Genomic DNA, 12,337 nt, shown 5'->3' with positions numbered 1-12,337 from the left:
CCTCCCATTGCTGCTGTCTCCATCGCCACACTCTGCCATGTGCCACTTTCAGGTCTCCTCACACACTGCTGGTGTGTAGAATTTTTTGACATAGGGTGTTGGCAGATTACGGGCCTCCCATTGCTGCTGCCAGGCCCCTAATCTGCCATGGGCCCCTATATACCGCCTCCTCATGCTGCTGCCAGGTCCAGAGTCTCTCATGGGTCCCTGTACGGCCTCCCATTGCTGCTGTCTCCATCGCCACACTCTGCCATGTGCCACTTTCAGGTCTCCTCACACACTGCTGGTGTGTAGAATTTTTTGACATAGGGTGTTGTCAGATTACGGGCCTCCCATTGCTGCTGCCAGGCCCCTAATCTGCCATGGGCCCCTATATACCGCCTCCTCATGCTGCTGCCAGGTCCAGAGTCTGTCATGGGTCCCTGTACGGCCTCCCATTGCTGCTGTCTCCATCGCCACACTCTGCCATGTGCCACTTTCAGGTCTCCTCACACACTGCTGGTGTGTAGAATTTTTTGACATAGGGTGTTGGCAGATTACGGGCCTCCCATTGCTGCTGCCAGGCCCCTAATCTGCCATGGGCCCCTATATACCGCCTCCTCATGCTGCTGCCAGGTCCAGAGTCTGTCATGGGTCCCTGTACGGCCTCCCATTGCTGCTGTCTCCATCGCCACACTCTGCCATGTGCCACTTTCAGGTCTCCTCACACACTGCTGGTGTGTAGAATTTTTTGACATAGGGTGCTGGCAGATTACGGGCCTCCCATAGCTGCTGCCAGGCCCCTAATCTGCCATAGGCCCCTATATACCGCCTCCTCATGCTGCTGCCAGGTCCAAAGTCTCTCATGGGTCCCTGTACGGCCTCCCATTGCTGCTGTCTCCATCGCCACACTCTGCCATGTGCCACTTTCAGGTCTCCTCACACACTGCTGGTGTGTAGAATTTTTTGACATAGGGTGTTGGCAGATTACGGGCCTCCCATTGCTGCTGCCAGGCCCCTAATCTGCCATGGGCCCCTATATACCGCCTCCTCATGCTGCTGCCAGGTCCAGAGTCTGTCATGGGTCCCTGTACGGCCTCCCATTGCTGCTGTCTCCATCGCCACACTCTGCCATGTGCCACTTTCAGGTCTCCTCACACACTGCTGGTGTGTAGAATTTTTTGACATAGGGTGCTGGCAGATTACGGGCCTCCCATAGCTGCTGCCAGGCCCCTAAGCTGCCATAGGCCCCTATATACCGCCTCCTCATGCTGCTGCCAGGTCCAGAGTCTGTCATGGGTCCCTGTACGGCCTCCCATTGCTGCTGTCTCCATCGCCACACTCTGCCATGTGCCACTTTCAGGTCTCCTCACACACTGCTGGTGTGTAGAATTTTTTGACATAGGGTGCTGGCAGATTACGGGCCTCCCATTGCTGCTGCCAGGCCCCTAATCTGCCATGGGCCCCTATATACCGCCTCCTCATGCTGCTGCCAGGTCCAGAGTCTGTCATGGGTCCCTGTACGGCCTCCCATTGCTGCTGTCTCCATCGCCACACTCTGCCATGTGCCACTTTCAGGTCTCCTCACACACTGCTGGTGTGTAGAATTTTTTGACATAGGGTGCTGGCAGATTACGGGCCTCCCATAGCTGCTGCCAGGCCCCTAAGCTGCCATAGGCCCCTATATACCGCCTCCTCATGCTGCTGCCAGGTCCAGAGTCTGTCATGGGTCCCTGTACGGCCTCCCATTGCTGCTGTCTCCATCGCCACACTCTGCCATGTGCCACTTTCAGGTCTCCTCACACACTGCTGGTGTGTTGAATTTTTTGACATAGGGTGCTGGCAGATTACGGGCCTCCCATAGCTGCTGCCAGGCCCCTAATCTGCCATGGGCCCCTATATACCGCCTCCTCATGCTGCTGCCAGGTCCAGAGTCTCTCATGGGTCCCTGTACGGCCTCCCATTGCTGCTGTCTCCATCGCCACACTCTGCCATGTGCCACTTTCAGGTCTCCTCACACACTGCTGGTGTGTAGAATTTTTTGACATAGGGTGCTGGCAGATTACGGGCCTCCCATAGCTGCTGCCAGGCCCCTAAGCTGCCATAGGCCCCTATATACCGCCTCCTCATGCTGCTGCCAGGTCCAGAGTCTGTCATGGGTCCCTGTACGGCCTCCCATTGCTGCTGTCTCCATCGCCACACTCTGCCATGTGCCACTTTCAGGTCTCCTCACACACTGCTGGTGTGTTGAATTTTTTGACATAGGGTGCTGGCAGATTACGGGCCTCCCATAGCTGCTGCCAGGCCCCTAATCTGCCATGGGCCCCTATATACCGCCTCCTCATGCTGCTGCCAGGTCCAGAGTCTCTCATGGGTCCCTGTACGGCCTCCCATTGCTGCTGTCTCCATCGCCACACTCTGCCATGTGCCACTTTCAGGTCTCCTCACACACTGCTGGTGTGTAGAATTTTTTGACATAGGGTGCTGGCAGATTATGGGCCTCCCATAGCTGCTGCCAGGCCCCTAATCTGCCATAGGCCCCTATATACCGCCTCCTCATGCTGCTGCCAGGTCCAGAGTCTGTCATGGGTCCCTGTACGGCCTCCCATTGCTGCTGTCTCCATCGCCACACTCTGCCATGTGCCACTTTCAGGTCTCCTCACACTGCTGGTGTGTAGAATTTTTTGACATAGGGTGCTGGCAGATTACGGGCCTCCCATTGCTGCTGCCAGGCCCCTAATCTGCCATGGGCCCCTATACCGCCTCCTCATGCTGCTGCCAAGTCCAGAGTGTGTCATGGGTCCCTGTACGGCCTCCCATTGCTGCTGTCTCCATAGCCACACTCTGCCATGTGCCACTTTCAGGTCTCCTCACACTGCTGGTGTGTTGAATTTTTTGACATAGGGTGCTGGCAGATTACGGGCCTCCCATTGCTGCTGCCAGGCACGTAATCTGCCATGGGCCCCCGTACCGACTCCTCATGCTGTGACGTTGCAACAAGGTGGAATTCAACCCTACATATGTTAGACCGCCTTTACGAACAGCGAAAGGCCATCACCGATTTCCTGATGTTAAAAGCGGATAAAGGTACTCCCTGTGTAACTTAGATGTCAGCCATTGGCAGCTCATGCGTGACACCTGCGCTTGCTCAGGCCCTTTGAGGAGGCCACGCTATTCGTGAGTCGGCAGGACTATGGGATGAACGACGTCATTCCTCTGTTGCACGTCCTGGAACAAATGCTGTTAACAATGGCTGGTCAGGGTGCGGTAGACGTGGCGCACAGATCTCAACGCCACATGACCCCTGTGGGGGCAGGACAGGAAGAAGAGGAGGAGGTAGAGGAGGACATTGGTGCTCAGGAATTATTGAGTGAAATGGGTGGTTTTTCCACTCAGCGGACAGGAGTGGAGGAGCAGGAGCATCTGGTAGAGGAGGAGGAGGAGGAGACAGAGGACCCAGACGCACCGTGGCAGTATGCTGTGGAGATGGAGGCAGGGAGTCCCTCGCATTCCTTGGCACAAATGGCCCATAGCATGCTCGCTTGCTTGCGTAGCGACAGCCGAATAATAACCATCAGACAGAGGGATGACTTTTGGCTGTCCACCTTGTTGGACCCTCGCTACCGTTCAAAAATGGTGGCCTTTTTCACACCTGCTGAGAGGGAGGCCAAAATAACGTACTATAAAAACCACCTATGTAGTCAGCTGGTCTCTGCCTGTCTGCGCCAACGTCCATCCTCAGACACTGTGGGCCCTGTGCGCTCGCGTTCCGCTGCCATGGCAGCAGGGGAGGGGTGGGGTGGTAGGAGCAGTGGCAGCTCCACCAGCAGCGGCTGCCTCAGTCTGCAGTCGATGATGAGTAGCTTTCTTCACCAGCGCAGTGAGGAAACTACTAACCAGCCGCAGCAGCAGCAGCAGCAGCAGCATCAGGTGGACCTGGAGCAGGACCTCAAACAACAGGCTTAGGCCTACTTGGACAGCACCCTGCCAACCGAGGTAGACAATCCCCTTGACTACTGGGCAACGAAACTTGACCTTTGGCCCCAACTAGCTGAATTTGCCCTTGAAAGGCTGTCATGCCCGGCCAGTAGCGTGGCATCGGAGCGCGTGTTTAGTGCGGCAGGAGGTATTGCAACTCCGCGGAGGACACGACTGTCCACCCAAAGTGTGGAGAGACTGACGTTTGTGAAAATGAATCAGGTGTGGATTAGTCTGGATTTCAAACCACCAGTTCCTGACACAACTGACTAAATCCGCCATGAATCATGCCCCAAACATGTGCCACTTTCAGGTCTCCTCACACTGCTGGTGTGTTCCATTTTTTGTCATAGGGTGCCGGCAGATTACGGGCCTCCCATAGCTGCTGCCAGGCCCCTAATCTGCCATGGGCCCCTATACCGCCTCCTCATGCTGCTGCCAAGTCCAGAGTCTCTCATGGGTCCCTGTACGGCCTCCCATTGCTGCTGTCTCCATCGCCACACTCTGCCATGTGCCACTTTCAGGTCTCCTCACACTGCTGGTGTATTCCATTTTTTGTCATAGGGTGCTGGCAGATTACGGGCCTCCCATAGCTGCTGCCAGGCCCCTAATCTGCCATGGGCCCCTATACCGCCTCCTCATGCTGCTGCCAGGTCCAGAGTCTCTCATGGGTCCCTGTACGGCCTCCCATTGCTGCTGTCTCCATCGCCACACTCTGCCATGTGCCACTTTCAGGTCTCCTCACACTGCTGGTGGGTTCCATTTTTTGTCATAGGGTGCTGGCAGATTACGGGCCTCCCATAGCTGCTGCCAGGCCCCTAATCTGCCATGGGCCCCCGTACCGACTCCTCATGCTGCTGCCAGGCCCGTAATCTGTCATGGGCCCCTGTTGTCGCTTGTTGGCATATTCCGCTCGTTCAGATGCTCCTTCTCCTGCTACTCCTCTTCACGGATTCCGTCAGCAGTCTTTCTTGGAATCCGTTTCCAAGAGACAACAGTTTGCGAGCACGCACCAGACGGTGCAGAAACTGAACGTCCTCCTGTCCAAGTTGCTGCTGCCAGGCTCGTAATCTGTCATGCGCCCCTGTACCGCCTCCTCATGCTGCTGCCAGGTCCAGAGTGTGTCATGGGCCCCCGTACCGACTCCAAATGCTGCTGCCAGGCCCGTAATCTGTCATGGGCCCCTGTACCGCCTCCCCATGCTGCTGCCAGGCCCAGATTGTGTCATGGGTCCCTGTACGGCCTCCCATTGCTGCTGCCAGGCCTGTAATCTGCCATGGGCCCCCGTACCGACTCCTCATGCTGCTGCCAGGCCCGTAATCTGCCATGGGCCCCTGTACCGCCTCCTCATGCTGCTGCCAGGTCCAGAGTGTGTCATGGGTCCCTGTACGGCCTCCCATTGCTGCTGTCTCTATCGCCACACTCTGCCATGTGCCACTTTCAGGTCTCCTCACACTGCTGGTGGTTTCCATTTTTGTCATAGGGTGCTGTATGGCCTCCCATTGCTGCTGCCTCCACCGCCACACTGTGGCTCCACACTCTGGTTTTGGCCCCGTGACTGGCCAAATGAGTGAAGTGTGCGGTGATTCTAAGATCGACGGCACTCATCTGCATGTCATACTGCCTGACAGTATTATTTCTCTTCCCCAGCAGACTCCAAGGGCATTTAAATTAAAGGTACAGTGTTCAGCACTAATATTAAGTCTCTCTGAAGCCTAGAAACACCCTTTTTTAAGTTAAATTCACAGCGAATATATTCGACTCGAATCGAAATTTTTCTACGAATTCGCCGAATCAGTCGAATCGAATTTTTGAATACTTCGCTCATCTCTAATTATTTATTATGGAACCCATTCAAATCAACGCAGTTTCCTGTTGTGCATCCTTTGGAAAAGATGCAGAGACTGTTTTTTTTTACATACGGTGCATATTTGGCTCCACAGACTTCAATAGCAGCACATAAAAAAAAAAAAAACAGCACGTGTGTTTTTTATGAGGTTTGTAGGAGTCTCCTCCTCCTACAAAGAAAACAATGCATGAAAACGCACCAAAAATGCAATTGAAAATGTCTGAAAAGCATAAAAATACATCACATGCACAAATCTGAACCTAGCTTATGTGAATGTGAACAGGCTTAGGTCTATTTTTAGACAAAAATGTAAAAAAAAACCAAAAAACTTTTAAGGCCAAAAACAACTTCCCCTGCCAAAGGGCAGACTGGATGGGCCCTATTTTTACTAAAAATGACTTTACCTACAATTCATGATACATTATTGTGATGGCCAGTTGTAAATGTAAAAAAAAAAAAAAAAATTTAAGGCCAAAAACAACTGCATGTATTAGTTTTTTAAAAGGTGAGTTTAGCCTTTAACATTATTTATTATGGATTCCATTCAAAGATGCAGAGACTTTTTTTTTTTTTTATATACGGTGCATATTTGGCTTCACAGACTTCAATAGCAGCACATAAAAAAAAGCGAGCATGTGTGTTTTTTATGGGGTGCACTTTTTTACCTTTAAAAAATGTGCATGTATTATTTTTTTAAAAGGTGAGTTTAGCCTTTAACATTATTTATTATGGATTCCATTCAAATCGACGCAGTTTCCTGCTGTGCGTTCTTTGGAAAAGATGCAGAGACTTTTTTTTTTTTTACATATGGTGCATATTTGGCTCCACAGACTATAATAGCAGCACATAAAAAAAAAACAGCACATGTGTTTTTTTATGGGGTTTGTAGGAGTCTCCTCCTCCTACAAAGAAAACAATGCATGAAAATGCACCAAAAATGCAATTGAAAATGTCTGAAAAGCATAAAAATACATCACATGCACAAATCTGAACCTAGCTTATGTGAATGTGAACAGGCTTAGGTCTATTTTTAGACAAAAATGTAAAAAAAAACAAAAAACTTTTAAGGCCAAAAACAACTCCCCCTGCCAAAGGGCAGACTGGATGGGCCCTATTTTTACTAAAAATGACTTTACCTACAATTCATGATACATTATTGTGATGGCCAGTGGAAAGATTTCCCCCCTACAGATAGCTAAAAAGATCAATGGTGTCAGTGGGAACCTCTGGCAACCTCTGGAGGAACCCTAGGTTTCCATGGAATCCTGGTTGAGAAACCCTGGTCTAACCCCTGTATGTTGAGAGTCTGCAGGAGCCGGAGATTTCATCCATAATCTGCTAATCACAGGTTCAATGCTCTGCAGGCTCCAAAGAAAAAAAAATGCACATTATTTTGCCTTTAAAAATGTGCATGTATTATTTTTTTAAAAGGTGAGTTTAGCCTTTAACATTATTTATTATGGATTCCATTCAAATCGACGCAGTTTCCTGCTGTGCGTTCTTTGGAAAAGATGCAGAGACTTTTTTTTTTTTACATTACGGTGCATATTTGGCTCCACAGACTATAATAGCAGCACATAAAAAAAAAAACAGCACGTGTGTTTTTTATGAGGTTAGTAGGAGTCTCCTCCTCCTACAAAGAAAACAATGCATGAAAACGCACCAAAAATGCAATTGAAAACAAATGAAAAGCATAAAAAAATACATCACATGCACAAATCTGAACCTAGCTTATGTGAATTTGAATAGGTTTAGGTCCATACTTGGACAAAAATGTAAAAAAAAATTAAAAAAATAAAAAAATTTAAGGAAAAAACAACTGCATGTATTAGTTTTTTAAAAGGTGAGTTTAGCCTTTAACATTATTTATTATGGAACCCATTCAAATCAACGCAGTTTCCTGTTGTGCATCCTTTGGAAAAGATGCAGAGACTGTTTTTTTTTACATACGGTGCATATTTGGCTCCACAGACTTCAATAGCAGCACATAAAAAAAAGCGAGCGCGTGTGTTTTTAATGGGGTTTGTAGGAGTCTCCTCCTCCTACAAAGAAAACAATGCATGAAAACGCACCAAAAATGCAATTGAAAATGTCTGAAAAGCATAAAAAAATACATCACATGCACAAATCTGAACCTAGCTTATGTGATTTTGAACAGGCTTAGCTCCATACTTAGACAAAAATGTAAAAGAAAGAAAAAGAAAAAAACGTAAGGTCAAAAACAACTCTCCCTGCCAAAGGGCAGACTGGATGGGCCCTATTTTGCTAAAAATGACTTTATCTGCAATTCATGATACAATAATGTGATTGCCAGTTGTAAATGTAAAAAAAAAAAAAATTTAAGGCCAAAAACAACTGCATGTATTAGTTTTTAAAAAGGTGAGTTTAGCCTTTAACATTATTTATTATGGATTCCATTCAAATCAACGCAGTTTCCTGCTGTGCGTTCTTTGGAAAAGATGCAGAGACATTTTTTTTACATACGTTGCATATTTGGCTCCACAGACTTCAATAGCAGCACATAAAAAAAAGCGAGCATGTGTGTTTTTGATGGGGTGCACTTTTTTTTTTACCTTTAAAAAATGTGCATGTATTATTTTTTTAAAAGGTGAGTTTAGTTTTTAACATTATTTATTATGGAACCCATTTAAATCAACGCAGTTTCCTGCTGTGCGTTCTTTGGAAAAGATGCAGAGACTTTTTTTTTTTTTACATACGGTGCATATTTGGCTCCAAAGACTATAATAGCAGCACATAAAAAAAAAAAAACAGCACGTGTGTTTTTTATGAGGTTTGTAGGAGTCTCCTCCTCCTACAAAGAAAACAATGCATGAAAACGCACCAAAAATGCAATTGAAAATGTCTGAAAAGCATAAAAATACATCACATGCACAAATCTGAACCTAGCTTATGTGAATTTGAACAGGCTTAGCTCCATACTTAGACAAAAATCTAAAAAAAAAAGAAAGAAAAAGAAAAAAATGTAAGGCCAAAAACAACTCCCCCTGCCAAAGGGCAGACTGGATGGACCCTATTTTGCTAAAAATGACTTTATCTACAATTCATGATACATTAATGTGATTGCCAGTTATAAATGTAAAAAAAAAAAAAAAACAGGCTTAGGTCCATACTTAGACAAAAATGTAAAAAAAAAATAAAAATTTAAGGCCAAAAACAACTGCATGTATTAGTTTTTTAAAAGGTGAGTTTAGCCTTTAACATTATTTATTATGGATTCCATTCAAATCAATGCAGTTTCCTGCTGTGCGTTTTTTTGAAAAGATGCAGAGACTTTTTTTTTTTACATACGGTGCATATTTGGCTCCACAGACTTCAATAGCAGTACATAAAAAAAAGCGAGCATGTGTGTTTTTTATGGGGTTAGTAGGAGTCTCCTCCTCCTACAAAGAAAACAATGCATGAAAACGCACCAAAAATGCAATTGAAAATGTCTGAAAAGCATAAAAAAATACAACACATGCACAAATCTGAACCTAGCTTATGTGATTTTGAACAGGCTTAGGTCCATACTTGGACAAAAATGTAAAAAAAATAAAAAATGATTATAGATTCCATTCAAATCAATGCAGTTTCCTGCTGTGCGTTCTTTGGAAAAGATGCAGAGACTTTTTTTTTTACATACGGTGCATATTTGGCTCCACAGACTTCAATAGCAGCACATAAAAAAAAACGGCACGTGTGTTTTTTATGGGTTTTGTAGGAGTCTCCTCCTCCTACAAAGAAAACAATGCATGAAAACGCACCAAAAATGCAATTGAAAACGAATGAAAAGCATAAAAAAATACATCACATGCACAAATCTGAACCTAGCTTATGTGAATCTGAACAGGCCTAGGTCTATTTTTAGACAAAAATGTAAAAAAAAAAAAGAAAAAAATTTAAGGTCAAAAACAACTGTTCCTGCCAAAGAGCAGACTGGCTGGACCCTATTTTTTGCAATCGCTCTTCTATGCTTCTACATATAATATAAACACATAAACTGAAAATAGCTTTGCTTCTTCCTCGCAGTCATGAATGAAGTCTCTGTAGCTGTTGTTTCTCCTCCAAAGCTGAGAGTGATTACTGTCCACACCTCCCGGCCCTCCCTTTTCCTGCCCTGACTATATAACTCCAGTATTGTACATGAATCCTGTACGCTTGCTGACTGCTCGCAGGGACGTACGCCAATCGCTCCTCATTAAACTTCTTCTGTCCCGGATTGAGCCATGGTTCTCTATCACAAAGAGTTTGAGCACGCCGGCCAAAAATCCGGTCTGCAGATTTGGAGGATAGAGAAAATGGACCTGGCTCCGGTTCCGGAGAATCTGTACGGAAACTTCTACGTGGGAGATGCTTATATCATTCTGCACACCATCCTGAAGAGCAACAGCAAATTCTACAACCTGCACTACTGGCTGGGTAGGTGGTATGGAGCATTTGGCTCCCAGCAGTTTGTTCATGTGTTTTGTCATTTACCTGTACCTTGTCTGCATACGATGAATTCCTCACCTGTCACCTGTCAGTAGGGGGGTGTGGTGATGTTCATATGCTTGTTGGCGTGTCAGTACTGGTTGTATACAGTGTAACACAATTTATTGCACTCAAACATTCTATTACTCTGCAGGAACTTGGGGTTGACCTTGGACCTATTCATACTTAAGTGTCTTGCTGAGGTGCCTTAATGCACACTCATTATAGCATGTGTTGACCTGCATTGTGTTGTGGCAGCCCATTTATAATAAATGCCACTCATAGTCTAAACCAGCCATTCTCAACTAAGGTTCCTCTGGGGGTTGTTAACGGTTCGTTGAGCTGTGGCTGATTGACCTCCCATCTGATGGTGTTTGCCTAATTTTGGGGCCAGCACCTCCTGACAGAGGCAGCAACATGACACCATCTTCTTTCCATGTCTGAAAGGTGGCATCCTGACCACCACTGTAAGGGTAGCATTCTTCCAGTTGGCCACCATTGTGAAGGACGTTCTTCCCACTGACCATCAATGGAAAGAGATTTCTTCCCACTGACCCCCAATGTAAAACACATTCTTTCCACTGTGCCACAGTGTAAGGAATGTTCTTCCCACTAACCACCAATGTAAGGGACATTCTTCTCACTGACCACCAATGTAAGGGGTATTCTTCTCACTGACCATCAATATAAGGGGCATTCTTCTCACTGACCGCCAATGTAAGGGACATTCTTCTCACTGACCACCAATGTAAGGGGCATTCTTCTCACTGACCGCCAGTATAAGGGGCATTCTTCCCACAGATCACCAATGTAAGGGGCATTCTTCTCACTGACCACCAATGTAAGGGGCATTCTTCCCACAGATCACCAATGTAAGGGGTATTCTTCTCACTGACCACCAATGTAAGGGGCATTCTTCTGACTGACTGCCAGTGTAAGGGGCATTCTTCCCACTGACCACCAATGTAAGGGGCATTCTTCCCACAGATCACCAATGTAAGGGGCATTCTTCCCACTGACCACCAATGTAAGGGACATTCTTCCCACAGATCACCAATGTAAGGGGCATTCTTCCCACAGATCACCAATGTAAGGGGCATTCTTTTCACTGACCACCAATGTAAGGGGCATGCTTCTCATTGACCGCCAATGTAAGGAGCATTCTCCCCACTTCCCCCAGTGTAAGGAACTTTTTTACCACTGACCACCAATGTAAGGGGTATTCTTCTCAACAACCACAAATGTAAGGAACATTTTTCCCACTGACCACCAATGTAAGGGGCATTCTTCCCACAGATCACCAATGTAAGAGGTATTCCTCTCACTGACCACCAATGTAAGGGGCATTCTTCCCACTGACCACCAATGTAAGGGGCATTCTTCCCACTGACCACCAATGTAAGGGGCATTCTTCTCACTGACCGCCAGTGTAAGAACATTCTTCCCACAGATCACCAAAGTAAGGGGCATTCTTCTCACTGACCGCCAGTGTAAGGGGCATTCTTCCCACAGATCACCAAAGTAAGGGGCATTCTTCTCACTGACCACCAATGTAAGGGACATTCTTCCCACTGCCCCCCAGTGTAAGGAACTTTCTTACGACTGATCACCAATGTAAGGGGTATTCTTCTCACCAACCACCAATGTAAGGAGCATTTTTCCCTTTGACCACCAATTTAAGAATCATTCTTCACACTGCCCCCAAGTGTAAGGAACATTCTTACCATTGACCACCAATGTAAGGAGCATTCTTACCATTGACCACCAATGTAAGGAGCACTCTTCCCACTGCACCCCAGTGTAAGGGACTTTCTTACTAATGACTACCAATGCCCATTCTTCCCACTGCCCCAATTGCAAGGAGAATTCTCCCCACTGACCATCACTGTAAATGTCGCATTGTTCCTATTTACCACCAATGTAAGCGGCATGCCTCCCACTGAACACTGATGGATTGGTTTAAGCAGGGGGTTCCTAGAGACCCAAAACTATTTCAGGGGTTCCTCTTGGGGGAAGAGGTAGAGAAAGGCTGGTGTACCAACAGAAGGAGTGACAGACCAG

General features: G+C 46.9%; 1 protein-coding gene across 1 annotated transcript in view; it reads left to right on the top strand.

The window, feature by feature from the left end:
• The first annotated feature begins 9,941 nt into the window (after positions 1-9,941).
• The window catches only part of SCIN (scinderin), a 128,892-nt gene continuing 126,496 nt past the window's right edge, over positions 9,942-12,337 (top strand). The window contains exon 1 of the mRNA XM_089654579.1: positions 9,942-10,225. Within this exon, the coding sequence (XP_089510705.1) occupies positions 10,033-10,225 (193 nt within the window). The 5' untranslated portion in view covers positions 9,942-10,032. The remainder of the gene's footprint in view (positions 10,226-12,337) is intronic.

The sequence above is a fragment of the Staurois parvus genome, unplaced genomic scaffold, assembly GCF_062004578.1.
Source record: "Staurois parvus isolate SC_StPar_1 unplaced genomic scaffold, SC_StPar_1.0 ptg000779l, whole genome shotgun sequence".
NCBI classification, from domain to species: domain Eukaryota; kingdom Metazoa; phylum Chordata; class Amphibia; order Anura; family Ranidae; genus Staurois; species Staurois parvus.
This window is presented reverse-complemented; position numbering and strand designations above follow the sequence as displayed.